Genomic DNA, 19240 nt, shown 5'->3' with positions numbered 1-19240 from the left:
TGGCGAACCAGAGCAGCGCACGGAAACGCCGTTTACCTTCCCGCCGGAGCAGTACCTATTTATCTACTTGCACTTTGACGTGCTTTTGAACTGCTAGGTGGGCAGGAGCTGGGACCGAGCAACGGGAGCTCACCCCATCGCGGGGATTTGAACCGCCGACCTTCTGATCAGCAAGTCCTAGGCTCTGTGGTTTAACCCACAGCGCCACCCGCGTCCCAGAGCTATGAGTTAGTGGGATGCTTTTGCAAAGGTAGCTCTTTAAAAGGGGAAGGGGGTATATATTGTAAAATTGCTATTCCTTCTTGGATCCTGGCCTAAAACTGCATTCTCCTAAATAACTATGTTTTGATTAAAAATAGCAAATTCAAAACACATTTTCCCAGGCTATTTACAACCCTTTTTGGAAGTAAATCCTGTTTTAAACTTTTACATTCTTTTGTCAACAAGTATACCTGTTTTTCAGTAGTTTCATAGGGTCTGCTCGAGCCACCTGCTGCACCCCTCCCTATTCAGTGTCACTGCTCCACCCCTGGGTATTTTCTTCCGCCAACCTTGACTTCCCTTGGCAAGCCTTCATCGATTTTTTTCCCCCCGTAGGAGAGAACAGCTCATAGCTAAATGATGCATGCAAGGGACTGATAGGATCAGACTCCTAATGTATATACTGAAACATTGGCTGGACAGAAATCCTGTGAGCATTACTTGTTTCACAAATAAACCACTTTGTATACTTTGGGGGTTGTGATGATACTGTGGTGTAGCTCCAGGTCTTTAAGTGGCTATCCTGGAATACTAGACTGGCTATTAATTTTTCATTTATTTATAGAAATGAATTATTAATGTTGGCTTCTGCCACCACAGTCTAAGATTTTGAAGGTGAGCACAGACAACTCACAGCATGAGCCGAACTGTGAAAATGTTTGTCTCACAGAACCCTGGAAAGGGAAATCATACTGAAAGTGAAGAAGTAATTGGAAGAAATGCCTGGAGTAGGCGTTTTGTTTTTTGGTAAATTGATATGAGGGGACACGTGTCATTCTGCCATGAATAAGCCTTTATTTGTCTAACTCTTCTTGTGTATATAACTGCTATCTGCAATAAGAATCTCTGCTTTCAGATTAAATAACAAGTCTTTTGTTTAGTACTGTAAATTATGATTGTACCATGGAGCATTCTCTCAATACCTTGCAAGTTTGATATTTTTTTTTGTAGTAGTAGTAGTAGTAGGCTATTTTCAAGCTTAGTACATGTGTCTTTCCTGAGGCTCCCCCCCCCCCCCAAGTTGCATAGTAGCTACCATGACAGATGTTTGCTTCCTTAGCAAACTGTTCCACTGGCTTTCTTAGTAGTGAGAAAGGAGCTTGAACAATTTATCTCCCTCCATAGTGCCTTCGGTAGAGAGTAAGGGACTGCTCTTCCTCTTAATAACTCTGATAAATATGTGTTTGCGTATCTTTTTAGTCCCTTCAAATCATGAACTCTCAAGCATTCTTGTGGAAATTTTTTGATTGTTTCTAGAATACACGAACATTTACTCCTTACTTCTCCCCGGAAAAAAAGGTCTTTGTGTTAAAATCCTTACACATTTCTCTGATAATTAGCCCCCCCCCCCCGTTGCTTTGTGTATTAAATGCTGCTCCCTTGCCAGCTTTTGGGTGGTTGTTTTTGTGTTGCTGTGTGTATAATCACAAGGCTTTTGCCATATTTCTGATACAGCGTTCAGAATCTGCTGTGTGTTTGTATTTTCTGTTATGTGGCATTATGGCATTATGACATGAATGGCGCTCAAGAGTACATGTGTTAATTATTTTCTCCTTGCTGTGTGCACTTACTGTGGCTCTTCATATTGATTCTAGCTGGATGGGCACAACCTACAAGACTAGATGGGTAGTTCTTACATAACTTAGCATTTTTCATTTGATTATTTTTTGGGGGGGAGTCGAGGGTTATTCATATGCACAACCAAAAGGTTCTTATTGTAGTGGAATGCCATATTTGCTAATGGGAATTTAATTGCAGAAAGGATTAATGTATTACAAGACCAGGGGCTCTCTGTGGGCCAATCATATCATCAAATGCAAATATCCTTCAGCCAGGTATCTAAACTGAGGGTTTCAAACTGAGGGTACTGATATAAAGTACAAAACAGGAAATCAGGTAGCAGTGTTGAATCCTCCTTATTACCATGACTATCTCCCCTCCATACTGACACCAGGCTACTTTCCCCTTTTGCCTAGGGTCACATCTGGTTACTGGAGTAAGAATATCATAGGGGATAGATGGCAGTGGGGGGGACCAGGATACAAGGAGAAGGAATTCAGGACACATACGCCCATCTTGTGCCCATTTTGTATTTTGACCCCTGATAAACCCATGATTGGGACAAGCCTGGATTTAAATACAGGTATTTTGCCATCCAGCATATCCCCCCCCCTTTTTTTTTAGTATATTTCTAGAAAAAAGTTTCACTTAAAGATAAGACAGAGGGGAACTTTGTTCTCTTGTTTTTCATTTCTTGGCTGTTTCCACATACCTTTATTGCATTGCATTTCTGTGTGGCACCTTACTCTCAAGTGCACTGCGATAGGCTTAATGCGACTAGGACTGTCAATGGGAGAGGCATGGTGGGGAGCCTTCTATAGTCTTCAAAGATGAAAGAATGTTCAGAATCCTTAAAACTCCTTCACATTTTATGAATAGCCACCTGCAATTAAGACAATAATTGTAGAGGATAAGAGAAACAAATTAACACTCACTGGAAAATGTGAAATGCATCTTGCAAACCATTTGACATGTGTTCAGATAAGTAATAGCGGCATTTGTTTACAGAGAATGATGGAAAGTGAAATTGCTATGCACCTGCAAGCTCTTTTTGATTTTTTAAAAAGCCACCTTCTGTGTATGATGCAATTCCTGAACTGGCACATTTTGGGGTCAATGATGGATTTTAATATATTTTTTGTAAGGGTGTTTTCTGTGTGGTTTTTTTTTGTTCGCTGCTGCCAATAGCATTGCATTAATATCTAAATGTTCTAAGTCGGCTTTCTTCAACCCTGGGGCCCAAGATGTTGTTGGACTACAGTTCCCATCACCCCTGATCATTGGCTAAGCTGGCCTGGGATGGTGGAAGTTGTAGTTTAACAGCATGTGGGGAACCAAGATTGAAGAACTGTACTCCAAGTGACCATGGCAGAAATAAGATTCGGTCTGTGAAACAGAATCATAGAATTGTAGAGTTGGAAGGGACCCCAAGGATCATCTAATGCAGGGGTCTGCAACCCGCGGCTCCGGAGCCGCATGTGGCTCTTTTACACCTTTGCCGCGGCTCCGGGGCGGATACTAGTGAGGGGAGGAGGCGCATTGTGCGCCCCGACACTCCTCACTGTGGTGTGTGCTGTACTGGCTGTGACGTCGCATGGGGGCGGTGCGTGCGTTAGTCACGCACCGTCCCGACGTCACCTTCCTGCCCGCTGTCAGATCGCGGCTCCGGAGATATATTTGCTTTAAATGTCGCAATGGTTTTGTGGCTCCCAGTTGTTGTTTTTTCTTTGGAAACGGGTCCAAGTGGCTCTTTTTGCCTTAAAGGTTGCAGACCCCTGATCTAATGCATCCCCTAGCAATGCAGAAATCCTGCCCGCAGCTGTTCCTGGGTGGGCTCAAACCACCAACCTTCTGGTTAACAGCCAGACACACTGACCCATTGCACCACAAGTTCCCCCCGATATAGTTCACTGGTAGGAACATCTGGCCTCTGTTGTGAAGGCTCATTGGTTTAGACTGATGGAAGTCTATTATGAAATCATTTCCTCCTCCCCCGGTGATACATGATATCTGGAAATTGCATAAGACGAAAAAACAACAACCCTGTAGTGTTGTGCCCAAAATTATAGCTGAGAGATCTTTCAGTACAAAACAGTCACAATGGCAGCATTCCTCACATGTTGTTTTACTCCAGTTCTTTTAATCCCCAGCCAGCCTGGCTGAGATAGGATGTGTGGTCCAACAGCCTCTTGAAACACAAGGTTGGGGAAGGCTGATATTCTGTGGTATGGGAATAATAATGCAGGCCTACCTTACAGGGAGGTGGTAAGAGAACGGCTGAAATAATGTACCCAAAATCACTTTGAACACTCCAGAGGTTCTGCGCAAGTGCTAAATACAAAATAATGCTTAGCATTATTATATGCTTAGCCTTCCAGGTTCAAAGAGGTTATGCCCAGCTCAGTAAATTAACAAATAAATAAACAATGTAGCTTCCCAGCAGATCATCAGTGGCAATCAGTAAAAGCTCATAGCTCCACAGTAGTGACTCATTTAATAAGCACAATTATTTTGTTTAAATCAAAATCACCACAGGAGAGCCTGAGATAGCAGCCAATTCTGAAGCCCTCCACATTTCGTTTCATTCCCCTGCCCCCCTCAGAATTTATTACAAGGTCGTTTTTTCCAAAAGAAAAAGTAAATAAAAATGGTTTTGTCTTTTTTCTTCTCAATCTGACCTGCCTTATGCATTCTCCACCTTGTGCAGATTTACAGGAGCTCCGGGCACCTTATGCATTTAGTTGGTCTGAGAGCTTCCATTTCTTCCCTCACATTCCTCCCTAAGTTCTTACAGTGCTGGAAACAATAACAAAGCAAATGTATCCCCGGCTTTGTACAGTAAATCATTCTGCTATATGCAAACGTGAAAATGACCTGTTTGGGTGCCTGAAGGAATATTTTAGCTTGTCGTTCTTCCTGCAGGGGTGAAAAGAGCCTGCTAACTTTCCCATTCCTCAAAAGGAAAAGAGAATGAGCTGTTTAAGATTAATACTCCTTATGGTGCATCATTCAAAGCTTTTCCCTTCAGCTTGAAAATAGGGCAGTTTCTGTGGTACCCATTTGTCACATACTGATTTTAGCCCTCCACTCCCCCTACAATATTTTCTTCTACATTCTCAGCTAAACAGCAAATAAGGGTGTCAAAAGACTGCCTCAGAGGTGAAGTATGATTTTAACAGCATTTTTGTTTGTTTGTTTTTTAAAAAAGCATTTGAATTTTTGAACTCTATAAATAATAATTCCTTTCCTTACAAGAACTTCTGAATAAAAAGTGCTTTGGGACCTGAGGGGTTAATGATATTACAGACTTACAAATTATCCGTATTTTCCTTTAGCCAGGGAACCTGGAGGCGGTTGGAGGATGGATGGCGGCTAACAGAATGAGGTTGAATCCTGACAAGACAGAAGTACTGTTTTGGGGGGACAGGGGGAGGGCGGGTGTGGGGGACTTCCTGGTCCTGAATGGGGTAACTGTGCCCCTGAAGGACCAGGGGCATAGCCTGGGAGTCATTTTGGACTCACAGCTGTCCATGGAGGCACAAGTTAATTCTGTGTCCAGGGCGGCTGTCTGCCAGCTCCACCTGGTATGCAGGCTGAGACCCTACCTGCCTGCGGACTGTCTTGCCAGAGTTGTGCATGCTCTAGTTATCTCCTGCTTGGACTACTGCAATGCGCTCTACGTGGGGCTACCTTTGAAGGTGACCCGGAAACTGCAATTAATCCAGAATGCAGTAGCTAGACTGGTGACTGGGAGTGGCTGCTGGGACCACATAACACCGGTCCTGAGAGATCTGCATTTGCTTCCAGTACGTTTCCAAGCACAATTCAAAGTGTTGGTGCTGACCTTTAAAGCTCTAAACGGCCTCGGTCCTGTATACCTGAAGGAGCGTCTCCATCCCCATCGTTCAGCCCGGACATTGAGATCCAGCACCGAGGGCCTTCTGGTGGTTCCCTCATTGCGAGAAGTGAGGTTACAGGGAACCAGGCAGAGGGCCTTCTCGGTAGTGGCGCCCGCCCTGTGGAACGCCCTCCCTTCAGATGTGAAGGAAATAAGCAGCTATCTTCTCTTTAAAAGAAATCTGAAGGCAGCCCTGTTTAGGGAAGTTTTTAGTATTTAATGCTGTATTGTTTTTAACACTTGATTGGAAGCCACCCAGAGTGGCTGGGGAAACCCAGCCAGATGAGCGGGGTGTAAATAAATTATTATTATTATTATTATTATTATTATTATTATTATTATTATTATTATTAGAACTGTAGTTTCATAAGGGGATCTGAGGGTCTATTAGACTCTGTGTTGAGTCCATTAAGAATCTTGGGACTTGTGTTTATGACAAGGGACTTAAAAAAATGAGAGTTGTTTTTTAAACTCTTAGTACCTTTTTTTTTTAGAAAGCCTGTGATTTCCAAGAAACCTATGTCACAGCAGTACAAGCTGATAAACATTTGTAGTTTGTCATAAGCTTTCCTAAGCTTCAGGAGATGAATGCTTTCCTACAGTATGTATATCCATCATGTAACAACTCCTGTTTTCTAGTCAATATGCTACCAAGAAAATAGCTAGAAAATCTTTTTCAGATATCAGTAGCAGGGAGAATACTTTGTATTTCTGAAATGCTTAACTCCCAAGAAAAGTAAGGGGGGAAACCCCCACTTCTAGAGCATGTTCAAGCTCCCATTTCAGAGCAGTTCAAGAACAAGAAGCCTGCTCATTTTCATAAGGATACTGCTCTTATCGGTCCCTAATATTATCAGCAAAGTGGGATAACTCAGCACTAGATGGGGAAGAATTTGAGAAGCAATTTGGGGACAGATGGACTCTGAATTACTCAGTGTGTCAGGGCCAGCCCTATCATTAGGCAGAGTGAAGTGGCTGCCTCAGGCAGCAAATTCAAAGGGGTCCTGGCGCGGAGCAATGGCAAGATGTTACAGTTGTGTATATATGTTGTATAATTAGAGTAGATCTTATTTTTTCTCCCCCTGTCGCCATCATCTTCTTTTCTCTTTTTATTAGCAGGACCATAGTTTTGAAACGTAAGTGAGGCAGATAGCTTGGTATGTTTTGAAAAGGGGGGGGGGATGCTTTTGTTCAAAGACTATCTCTTTTTTTAAACAACAACAACCATGAACTAGCCTGCTTAATAACAATTCAGTAAGGAAAATTAACTTTAATTGAAGTCAACATAGGCATATTTACATCCGCTGTATATTCAATGTAATCACAACTCAGTCTGACAGTCTCTAAACATTGACTATCTAAACAACAATTTGCCATTCCCAAGTGCTGTCAGTAACTATGAAAAGATGTAAAAACAAATCTTCATCTTGTGCATCATTAGGCATGTGTAGTGGTGACCTCTTTAAGCACAGGATCCTGCATCTCTGTTCAGTGAGATAAACAATGAGCACCATAGAAATAGATATTAGCTAGGAAGCTTTCATATCTTCAGCAGGCATAGGCAAACTCCGGCCCTCCAGATGTTTGGGACTACAATTCCCATCATCCCTAGCTAACAGGACCAGTGGTCAGGGATGATGGGAATTGTAGTCCCAAACATCTGGAGGGCCGGAGTTTGCCTATGCTGTACATTAATTAAAGGAGTCAAATGACTTATTTTCTTAAATAAAAGCAACATTAGAGGAGATAATTTGGAGTTGAAAAACTGCTGGGGGAGAAGGCAGTAACTAATCTTCACATTTGAAACCCCTAAGTAAGGAATGTTGCTTGGGAAAGTGACACTGCCCACCCCCTGCCCCCAGGAATGGACTTAAGGATTGTCATGATGACTAGCTTTCTAACATAGAAGCACTTTGTGTCCCCCCCACCCTCCCTAAAGGAGAGGTCCTAAACTTGTGTTCCAGGAACCATTGGTGGTCAGCAGACTGGTGGTATGATGAAAGTTTGCAGAACAGTCAAAAACATATTCATTTGGTCCTGCTCTTTGATTTATTTACAAAGATCAACTTTACTCAGAACAGAATCTACTCAGAATCAAAATCAGAGTCGGCCCATAATCCCAAAAAAGTTTTTTTGTCGGAGGCAAAGGACAAGATCAGGGGTCAGCAAACTTTTTCAGCAGGAGGCCGGTCCACTCTCCCTCAGACCTTGTGGGGGGGCCGGACTATATTTTTTGGGGGGGAAATATAAATGAATTCCTATGCCCCACAAATAACCCAGAGATGCATTTTAAATAAAAACACACATTCTACTCATGTAAAAACACCAGGTAGGCCCCACAATTAACCCAGAGATGCATTTTAAATAAAAGGACACATTCTACTCATGTAAAAACACGCTGATTCGTGGGTCGGATTTAGCAGGCGATTGGGCCGGACCTGGCACCCCCGGCCTTAGTTTGTCTACCCATGGACAAGATGGTGTCCTCCCCTCCTAATCCAGGCTGGATCAAAGAAGTGTTTCAGTTAAATGCATTGTAAACTTCATACAGAGAAATCCCGTTCTGAAGATATCTGCCACAACCTGAGGGCAGCAGGCTAGCTTAGGGAGCGTCATCAGGTCCCACGGCACACACAACTCGAATATATTGCCATTATTCTCTGCCATTCCCCCTCAAATTTGCTACTTGAGGTAGCCACTTTGCTCTGCTTAATGTTAGGGCCTACACTGACAGCAAACATATCCATCACATTAGAAAGTCAAAACTGCTTTTTAAAATATGTGTTGCATACTACTTTGATTTGTAGAACAAAAAGAAGTTTATTAAGTGGTTTACTGAAACCCTCAACAATTTCCAAGTTGTCTCAAAATGTTCGAGAACTGCTGTCCTACAGCTTTGGCATATATGTTTTCAGGGGAAATCAATCCTTGTTCCTCAGGGAAGATCTCTAAACGCTGGGGGGCAAGCTGCTAAAATCTGCTAAAATGTGAGGAACTGTGAAAGACAGTACTTTGTACCATGCTGTGTATGATGCTGGAATGAACATTGTAAATGTTGTCGTGCTGTTTGTTATTCCTTCTTTATAAGGTGATCTGTACGTCCATATTAAAGCCATCTTTATCTGAAATGCAGTTATAGCAGATGATGCTAAACAAGAACAGAGAAGCATATTAAAGGTGTATTAATTTAAATGCACTTGAAATGTTTTGTTGTTGTTCATCTGCAGCATACTTTTCAGCATATCTTTTATTTCTTCCTTCATACAAGAACATTTTCAGTGGCAATCACTACTACTGTCATAGTTTTGAGTGCTTGAATCTATTTCATAATTGATAAGATTGTAAATATTAATGGTCGGATCAAACCTGAAGATTACATGGAGAGAATATAACACATCAAAGCATGTGATGAAAGCAGATTTAGGAGTGAGTTCTCCTTGTTTGCCACAGAAACAATGCCATTTTTCAGTGTTTTATATCTTTAACCGTTTCTTTGCATCTCACCTCACGGAATGAGAGAGTTTTCTTTTACTGCTGCCATATTTTTGTTTGCCTTAAATTTTCACTCCTCCTTTTTGAGCAGTGTATACTAAGATTGGAGTCCTTTATATCAGATGGTGTCATAAACGGCTTTGTCACAAAGGTCAGCTTCTTAGCTTTCAGCACTAAACATGCTTAAGATGCAGTTTCCCCCTCCCTGCCAGTGTGGATTTTACAGAGCTATTGGGCATAGTTATCAGGGCTGTTTTGTTCTGGATGCCATTGTGCAGTGGCAGTAAGACTAGCTCAGGATCCAGTAAATGGAGAGGTGGCTCAGTCCTTGCAGAATTTGAAATGCCCTGTTTCAGGACCTTCTGCTTGGTGCTGCTGGTAGTAGGGGGAGTTGCCACACTGATGGAGTGAGAATTTCATCAGTCCGTTGTTGTCAGCCAGTAGGAAACTGGTTTAACTGGAAGAGCTAGATGGAGGGACACCTTCAGTCAACCCAGCCCCCCTTTCCCAGCCTGGCAGAAGTGGGACTTGGGTTGCTTTGCCCAACTCCTCAGTCACAATGAAACATCTGAGTAAACATACCTAGGATTTTATTGATTTAAACTCATGCATATGCCAGTAAAATCTCAGAGCAGTTCAGAAATCACCTACCACAGCAACTGCCCTTAGAGGTTACTGCTTCTGATCGTGCAGTGAATATGTAGCAATTGTGCCTAGAAGCCATTGATAGCCTTGACCTCCGTGAATTTGTTTAGTTCTCTTTTCAAGTCATCCAAGTTGACAGTCATCGCTATATCTTTGTGTTGGTGAATTATGTAGTTTTAGCTATGCTTCCTTTTGACTGACCTCAGTCTGTGTTGGCCCATTTAGCTCAGTACTGTCAACACAGACTGGCAGCAGCTGTCCAGGGTTTCATGCAGGGGTATCTCCCAGCCCTACCTGGAAACGCCAGGGTTTGATCGTGGGATTTTCTGCATGCAAAGCAGTCAACAGTAGCCTCTTTCCTAGAAGCTATGCCATTAATGTGTATGGAGACTTCTAGGATACCACATGAGTACTTTTGCTTCTTTTAGTTCTAAGTATACAACAGCATTGTAAACACTGGCATACAACACAGAGAGTTGTTGTGCACATTTTACAGCCTCTGAGTGGTGCACTTTGGCGTTTGAAGGATTGCTTTCAAAGGAGATTATCACATAATCCTGCTACTGTTTATATCCAGCAATGGGAAATGCAAAATAAATCCCTGTAAAGTAACTAATAATTACGGATGTGAAGAGTGAAGATAAAGTATGTTACTGTTTAAATAATTTGTGTTGATTTTTTCTTTTTTTAAAAAAAGAAGACGATCAGGAGGGTATCCAGTTCGGCTCAGTTATTTTTGTCTTTCTCTGCTTTTCTTCTGCACTGAACACATCCAGATTAAATTGACACTGCAGTTAAGATTTGGCCATATGTATTTTAGCAGCACCTTAGAAATGGCTCAATGCCATAAGGACATCGGAAGAGTCTTCTGGATGTGGCAAATGGCCCATCTAGTCAAGCATCCTTTTCTCACAGTGGCCAACTAGATGCCTGTGGGAAACCTACAGTGGGACCTGAGCTCAAGAGCACTCCCCCCACCGTTGAGATTTTTAGCAACCGTGACACCTTTTTTGAAGGGCAAAGGCTCTTTTGTGGAACCATGTTCCTACAGTGTGTACTCTGGTGAATCTATTCATGATTTATTCATCCTTTCATTCTTCAGGAAATGGTCTAAGGTGACTAATACTTGGAAAGCATGATGGCACTCAATACGACATTGACTGGGGAAGAAGCTGAGTGGTTCTTACTTCACATTATGTATTTCCCCAAACCCAGTTTAGGTCTATTTCTTATCATGTGTGCACAACATGGAAGAGGTTCATACAACCTTCCCAAGTGTTGAAGGTGCCCATGAGTGGGTCTTGGGGGTCATACCAGCTACTCTGCCACTTATGGGGGTATATGCACAAGCCATGGATTGGCAGCTGTGTGAAAGGGTTGTAGGTGCACCCTGGTCCTCCCTGAAGGAACCCTATTTATGTGCATTGGTATGTATGTAAGGCCCCTTCACACAGTTCCCATTGTTAATATGCAAGGGTGGTTATATGAACCTCCCAAAAGAGTCTTCTTGAAACAGCCTCTCTTTAAGGTCACAGGTGAAAAGCTAGTTGGAAAGTTCAATTTGGTCTGCCAAAAACAAAGTAAGTCTAGATTTTAATAAAACAAGGAGTCCAATGATTATTCAACAAAGTGCATCTAAACATTTAGGTCCTAAAGTGTGTTATGCTTATGTTAGTTAATCCTGGCTTCTGTCACAATTCCACACATATAATAAGATTTAACATGATTTCACTTGCACTCAGAAATACAGAAAAGTCACTGTTGGATTGAATGGATCAGGCTCATTTTGAAATACTAATGGTTTTCATTTGTTTTTAGCCACAGAACCAAGTCTTCAGGCTGGCCTCCTCCTTCAGGAACCTGGACCTTGAACCAGGGATCTTCCTATGGATGGGAGATGACGGCAAACAGAGATGGGAGAGACTACTTCAAGTAGGTTGCTGCTTGATGAATTTTGTATGCAGTCTGAAGTGTAGAGTTACATCTATGTGTGCTATGTGCTAGCTGCAAATTTGTTAGCCAATAGGTTATATGTTAACATGAACTGTATACAGCATCTTCCACGAAGAGTCTTACATGTGTATTGTGAAAAACAACAGCATCTCAGTGTTTGAAATCTGGATATTTAAAACATGTCAAACATATTTTCTTTTAGTTTCTTCATCTGAAGTTAGTGCATTCTCACCAATATAACACAGCTGCTTTTCTTCCTATGTCCATTGTGCTTATGTCAGGTTGTTCCTGAGCAAATATGAAAGGCTTCAGACAAGGTGTAGGCTTGTTGAATTCATTACTGTATACCAAGCATGCAGCATGTTACATTTTAGTTTTGCTGGTCTCCATTATGTGCCTGAGTGCTCCTTGTTTTCAAATAAGCGTTTCTGATTTGAAGGTCCCGGGGTGCAGAGGTAATGTCTGAAATACAGTTAATTGGCCAAGGCCATATATTCAGCACTCTGAATGTAAAAGAGGTCTCTACTCAAAGCATTCAGCTGAAAGGGAAAGAAGAAGAAGGTGTTCCAGAACAGGGACAATAAAAAAGGAAGGAATGTGTGTTGTTTCATCTCCTTTTTGAGGTTTCTGTTCCTAGTGGCTGTACATTGAGGGACATACAAATGCTGGGGGAGTGGGGGAGGGGCGCTGTACGTGCTTTGCTGCTGTACTTCTGCTTTGTCAGTTGCATCAAAAGCCCAAACGCACCTTAATACCAATACACTGAGAGTGAGCTCTAAGGCTGCATGTGCATGATATATTTAAAGCTCATTTAAAGCACATTCCTCCCCCTCCCCCCCCAAAAAAAAGAATCCTGGACATTGTAGTTTACCCCTTACACAGCTACAAAGCCTTTGTGGCTTAGGGCCCTCGTATTTACGGGACCGCCTCTCCTGGTATGCCCCGCAGAGGACCTTAAGGTCCATGAATAATCACAGTTTAGAGGTCCCGGGCCCTAAGGAAGTCAGATTATCCTCCACCAGGGCTGGGGCCTTCTCAGTGATGGCTCCGACCTGGTGGAACGCTCTGTCCCATGAGACCAGGGCCCTGCAGGATTTAACTTCCTCCCTAAGGGCCTGTAAAACAGAGCTATTCAGAGCTATTCCATCTGGCTTTCAATTTGAACTTAACCTGATATTTTCTTCCCCTTTCTCCCCCCCCCCCCTTTCTATGAAGATTACCCGCTCTGGGATCCCACAGCTAATTCTCCCCTGGTCTCTTCAGTGGCCCAAATAGAACTAATTTAGCCAGCTAGCCCTGATGATCATCTAGTGTTTATTGGATGGATTTTCCCCCTAAATTGATTTCGGAATTCTGAATTTATTGTTATTCACGTTTTATATTGTATTTTATGCTAGTTTTTGTTGCATCAATTAAGTGTTTTAAATTTATTGTTAGCCGCCCTGAGCCCCGTTTTCTGAACCGGGAAGGGCGGGGTATTAATAATAATAATAATAATAATAATAATAATAATAATAATAATTGTTATTGTTATTACAATGCCCAGAACCCTCAACAAGCTACAGTTCCCAGGGTTCTTTTTTTTGGGGGGGGGTGAATGTGCTTTGAGATATAAACAGAAGGATTGGGATACATAAATGTTATTTATACCTCAGAGCAGTGGTAGGCGGTGCCCATTGAGACTGGTAGGGTAGAAGGGCAAGAAGACCAAAATGGGATGAAACCAGAGCCAAAGGCTCCCGCTATCCTTGTGTAAGTAAGAAGGCAAGCAGGTGGAGGCTGAGGTGGGTCAGACAGTGTCCCATTCATCCTAATGGACCAGCCTTCACTGCCCCAGAGCACTCTGAGCCTATGGGGAGGGGGGCAGTCTCAGTTTCCGTTACCTCTTTTTTGACCAACAGGGTGAAAGCCATAGGTTTTGTTGTAACCTGAATTTAGCGTTAGCACTGCACGGTGAAGTGTGCTCTATAGGTCTAAAAGGCTTGGGTCTGTTAGTGATGCTGCTGGGTTGTATTCAAGGATCCCATGAATGGGGTTCTACTCATGAGAAGGACACTTCCAGCATGTTTCCATGTAAAGGTAGTTTTCACTTGACATCCCTCCCCTCTGCCGCTAATTTCACCCCGCAGAAATATTCCCCAGAGTTGGAATACCTTCTAGAACAGTATGTAAGCCAGTGTAAAGGGCTGCAAATTGTCTTTGCTCCATCTATTAGCGGGAGTGTCCAGAGGACTGCAAATCTCTTCTGAGAAGGAGTATATTGTTGCATGCCATCCCAGTCTCCGAGTGGTGTGAGAGTCCAGGTGTTCCAGGTGCTTTCCCGGATTCAGTTTCCTCGGCGTGAAGAACAGCAGAGACTGTTGTGTCTTTAGGATATTTCATTTATTTACACATATATACAACCTAAGCCCACTGTAGAATGGCTCATAGCTTTAATGACCCAAGAAGTTCTTGCTTCTCCTATGGCCACAGCCTTGGATTCCAGCAGAAATCAGGCATGGCTTTCTCTCTCAGCTGCCCAGCCTGCTTCTAGCTCACACACACAACTCTGGCCTTTGTAAGGTAAAGGTAAAGGTACCCCTGACCATTAGGTCCAGTCGTGGCTGACTCTGGGGTTGTGGCACTCATCTCGCTTTATTGGCCAAGGGAGCCGGCGTACAGCTTCCGGGTCATGTGGCCAGCATGACTAAGCCGCTTCTGGCAAACCAGAGCAGCACACGGAAACGCTGTTTACCTTCCCACCGGAGCAGTACCTATTTATCTACTTGCACTTTGACGTGCTTTCGAACTGCTAGGTTGGTAGGAGCAGGGACCGAGCAACGGGAGCTCACCCCGTCGCAGGGATTCAAACCGCCGACCTTCTGATTGGCAAGCCCTAGGCTCTGTGGTTTAACCCAGAGCACCACCCCTGTCCTTCTGGCCTTTGTACTTCACACTAACAGCCAGGTGAGGGAAGGGTCCCCGCCCATTTGTTGTCTGCTATCTTAATGGCCCATATTTAGGGGCCATTATAAAGAAACTTGCCTGGCTATTCCAGCAATTGAACCCTTGTTGGATAATAATAATAATAATAATAATAATAATAATAATAATAATAATAATAATTTATTATTTGTACTCTGCCCATCTGGCTGGGCTTCCCTAGCCACTCTGGGCGGCTTCCAACAAAATATTAAAATACTGTAATACATCAAATATCAAAAGCTTCCCTAAACAGGGCTGCCTTCAGATGTCTTCTAAAAGTCTCTGGTAGTTGTTGTTCTCTTTGACATCTGGTGGGAGGGCGTTCCACAGGGAGGATGCCACTACAGTACCGAGAAGGCCCTCTGCCTGGTTCCCTGTAACTTGGCTTCTCGCAGAAGGCCCTTGGCGCTGGACCTCAGTGTCCGGGTAGAACAATGGGGTGGAGACACTCCTTCAGATATACTAGACCGAGGCCGTTTAGGAATTAGAAGGGACTCAGGCATACAGCCTACACCAGTATTATGAAAAGGGCACAGTGGTTTGTGACCAGTATTGGCAGTTCATATGAGTCTGAAATTTGGATTAATTCTCTAGCCATGCAGATGAGTATGCAAAAGCTTTAGTGTTAGGTACTGAAACTCTCAGACACAACAGCCTTCATTTCTCTGCACTGGGACTCACAGTGATAGAATTTAATTTCATATATAGCCCAAAGAACTGAATTGTAATAAAGTAGTACATTTGTTACAATGCTTCCTTTTGCTCTTTAGTTGCGTCTGCCTTGTATTTTTTAAGCACCTTGAAGAAGCCATGCAGTTACCAAAGCAGATGCAACCAAATGAGTTTTGTTTTGTTTTTCTTTATTGTGAATGCAGCTTTCCTTGGCTCTGAGAGAGCCAAACTCCATCATTTATATTATTAATGGCATGTCACTGGTAGGCGATGCTCCCTAACTACTAATAACACCTACAATATTCAACACAGAGGCTCACAAACATACTCATCAATTTATGCTTCAAGATCAATAGTGAACAAATGAGAAGGTCAAGGTTTTTGACTCCCATCTACTTATAGTTTCCAGCTCTGAGGCTGTGTTGCTTTCATATATTTTATTGGGCATGCATTATACATTGCCTGCTTTTCCTAATATCAGACCCAAATGTTTATTCTGCTTGAATTTTTTAATATATTTTTGCTGCTTTTTGTCTTGCTCACAGAATCAGGGATACTCCCAGTTTCTACTTAACACCTGTAATCCTGAATATCCCTGAGGCTTGTTTACATGGGCAGTACAATTCTTTTAAAGACCCAGTGTTGTTCTGAATGATGTTTGAAGTGAATGTGCATCCTTTGCAAATACTTTGATTGTAAATAAATAAACAAATACCACGTGCTTAATAAGGAATGAACTTTCTATGCAGTAATTTTCTTAGAATAGTTTATACCTTCAGTGCATAGATAGATAGATAGATAGATAGATAGATAGATAGATAGATAGATATAGATATAGATAGATAGACCACAGAGCCAAGGGCTTGCCAATCAGAAGGTCGGCGGTTCAAATCTTCATGACGGGGTGAGCTCCCGTTGCTCGGTCCCTGCTCCTGCCAACCTATCAGTTCGAAAGCACGAAGTGCAAGTAGATAAATAGGTACCACTCTGGTGGGAAGGTAAACGGTGTTTCCGTGTGCTGCTCTGGTTAGGCCAGCAAAGCGAGATGAGCACCGTAACCCCAGAGTCGTCCACAACTGGACCTAATAGTCAGGGGTCCCTTTACCCTTTAAACATACTTTGCCCACATCATGTCAGTTACTGTGCAGATCTCTGCAAGCTAACAGTTAAGAATTTACAGGCTAGAAAAGTTAAACAAAAGCCTCACAGATGCAGTTTAGAAGATGCCTCTGCCTTGCTGAGATCAGAGCAACATGATTTATAGAAAACTTTGAAACTTTCTGTTCTGTGTCATTATATAATTCTGGGGAAATTCCAGAGGTGCACAGTGCTTTCATATAACCTCAGCTCACTTCAAACAATATTTGTCAGTGGTGTCAGTAAACTCATACAGCTGTTGATCATTCAGTAATGCAGATGGGTGAATATAACTTCAAAGTGAATGTGGAGATTTAGAATATTTAATGAAAACCATATTGGGCAGTATTCAATGAAATGCTTCTGTGAGTACAAAGGTTTTTGTCTGCTCATCACAACTTACCCTCTCCTCTTCTGATGCACCCTGACTCCTCAAAACCTGCTCTGTGGACTCCCCACGGAGAGGGGGGGTGGCATACAGGGAGAGGGTTCTGTCCCATTACCAGTGCTGAAATAAGATTAAGCTGCCAGCTGGCTTCAATATGAGGAATGCAGAAAGGGGCACCATCTTATCCTTTTCTCCAGGTGGCAAAATATCTCTGGTCAACCTTGAGGAGCAGCTAATTTGCTGGCAATTAACCCATAAATTATCCAGAATGATAAGGAACTATTAGTGAGTGCTCTTTGGGTTTATAGGGACCGCTTACTGGCGGGAAGGTAAACGGCGTTTCCGTGTGCTGCGCTGGCTCGCCAGATGCAGCTTTGTCACGCTGGCCACGTGACCCGGAAGTGTCTCCGGACAGCGCTGGCCCCCGGTCTCTTAAGTGAGATGGGCGCACAACTCCAGAGTCTGTCAAGACTGGCCTGTACGGGGAGGGGTACCTTTACCTTTACCTTTTAAGCCACAAATGCACCTAACTTCATCCAACCAGTTTCATACAAAATAAAAGGGACTGAGGTGTTTCTCCTGTGTCTTAGGACTTCAGAGAATATTTTTCTGACAAGGGAAGTAATTAGCTGGGATTACAAATAGGAACAAGGCAGACAAAAATGTAGATGCGCTTCCTTAGGGCTTAATCATTTTCCCATAATTAAAATCAAGGTTTGTGTTTTATTTTTGGATACAGGAAACATGCACAGTAATAATGTTTGCCCCTCAATATAGTTCAGAAGAACAATAAAGCCACCTATCGTGAAAATAAATGCATATGAGGAATCCAATATTGTGTGTGTGTGTGTGTGTGTGTGAGAGAGAGAGAGAGAGAGAGAGAGAGAGAGAGAGAGAGAGAGAGAGAGATTTTGCTGTATATTATGCTAACTATATGTTTTGCTTGGAACACGGCCTTATGCCCTATGAGGTGTGGTTAAGTCTATTGCCTTCATTGTTCTCAAGCACATATGCAAGTAGATGCAGCACTACTTCAGGGTCAGTGTGCTTGTGCATTCAGGTCACTGAAAGCTGATTTAAATGTGTGAGAAGCCTGGTGGAATCTGCCAAAAAGTATTACCTGTGTAAGTGACCCCCCACACATCTGGCATTACATCTGAATTGCTCTTCCCCATATGCATGTAGCATCTGCATGCCTGCACATTTCTTACTTGGACCAAACCTCACTGGTGCCAAAATACTGCATGCCTAATGCCAGTTCTTAAAGAAATGGGAGTGCCTGATCACCTCCTCTGTCTCCTGAGAAATTTCTATGTGGGACAAGAAGCTACAGTTAGAACTGGATATGGAACAACTGATTGGTTCAAAATTGGGAAAGGAGTACGTCAAGGCTGTATATTGGCTCCCTGCTTATTTAACTTATATGCAGAATTCATCATGTGAAAGGCTGGGCTGGATGACACCCAAACCGGAATTAAGATTGCCGGAAGAAATATCAACAACCTCAGATATGTAGATGACACAACTTGGATGGCAGAAAGTGAGGAGGAATTAAAGAACCTCTTAGTGAGGGTGAAAGAGGAGAGCGGAAAATATAGTCTGAAGCTCAACATCAAAAAAACGAAAATCATGGCCACTGGTCCCATCACCTCCTGACAAATAGAAGGGGATGAAATGGAGGCAGTGAGAGATTTAACTTTCTTGGGCTCCATGATCACTGCAGGTGGTGACAGCAGTCATGAAATTAAAAGACGCCTGCTTCTTGGGAGAAAAGCAATGAAAAACCTAGACAGCATCTTAAAAAGCAGAGACATCACCTTGCCGACAAAGGTCCGTATAGTTAAAGCCATGGTTTTCCCAGTAGTGATGTGTGTAAGTGAGAGCTGGACCATAAAGAAGGCTGGTCACCAAAGAATTGATGCTTTTGAATTATGGTGCTGGAGGAGACTCTTGAGAGTCCCACGAACTGCGAGAAGATCAAACCTACCCATTCTTAAGGAAATCAGCCCTGAGTACTCACCGGAATGACAGATCCCGAAGCTGAGACTCCAATACTTTGGCCACCTCATGGGAAGAGAAGACTCCCTGGAAAAGACCCTGATGTTGGGAAAGATGGAGGGCACAAGGAGAAGGGGACGACAGAGGACGAGATGGTTGGACAGTGTTCTCGAAGCTACCAGCATGAGTTTGACCAAACTGCGGGAGGCAGTGGAAGACAGGAGTGCCTGGCGTGCTCTGGTCCATGGGGTCACAAAACCGTTTCTCCTGCT

At 43.0% G+C, this 19240-nt stretch overlaps 1 protein-coding gene across 3 annotated transcripts in view; it reads left to right on the top strand.

Moving 5' to 3' along the window:
- Nucleotides 1-19240, top strand: part of FRMPD4 (FERM and PDZ domain containing 4) — a 292648-nt gene that overhangs the window by 205999 nt on the left and 67409 nt on the right. For all 3 annotated transcript variants that reach the window (XM_077927506.1, XM_028727696.2, XM_028727697.2), the window contains one exon: nucleotides 11675-11788. In XM_077927506.1, coding sequence (XP_077783632.1) covers nucleotides 11675-11788 — 114 coding nt within the window. The remainder of the gene's footprint in view (nucleotides 1-11674; nucleotides 11789-19240) is intronic.

Source organism: Podarcis muralis, chromosome 4 (assembly GCF_964188315.1).
Source record: "Podarcis muralis chromosome 4, rPodMur119.hap1.1, whole genome shotgun sequence".
Taxonomy (NCBI): domain Eukaryota; kingdom Metazoa; phylum Chordata; class Lepidosauria; order Squamata; family Lacertidae; genus Podarcis; species Podarcis muralis.
The sequence above is the reverse complement of the archived record's forward strand: the minus strand, read 5'-3'. Positions and strand labels throughout refer to the sequence as shown.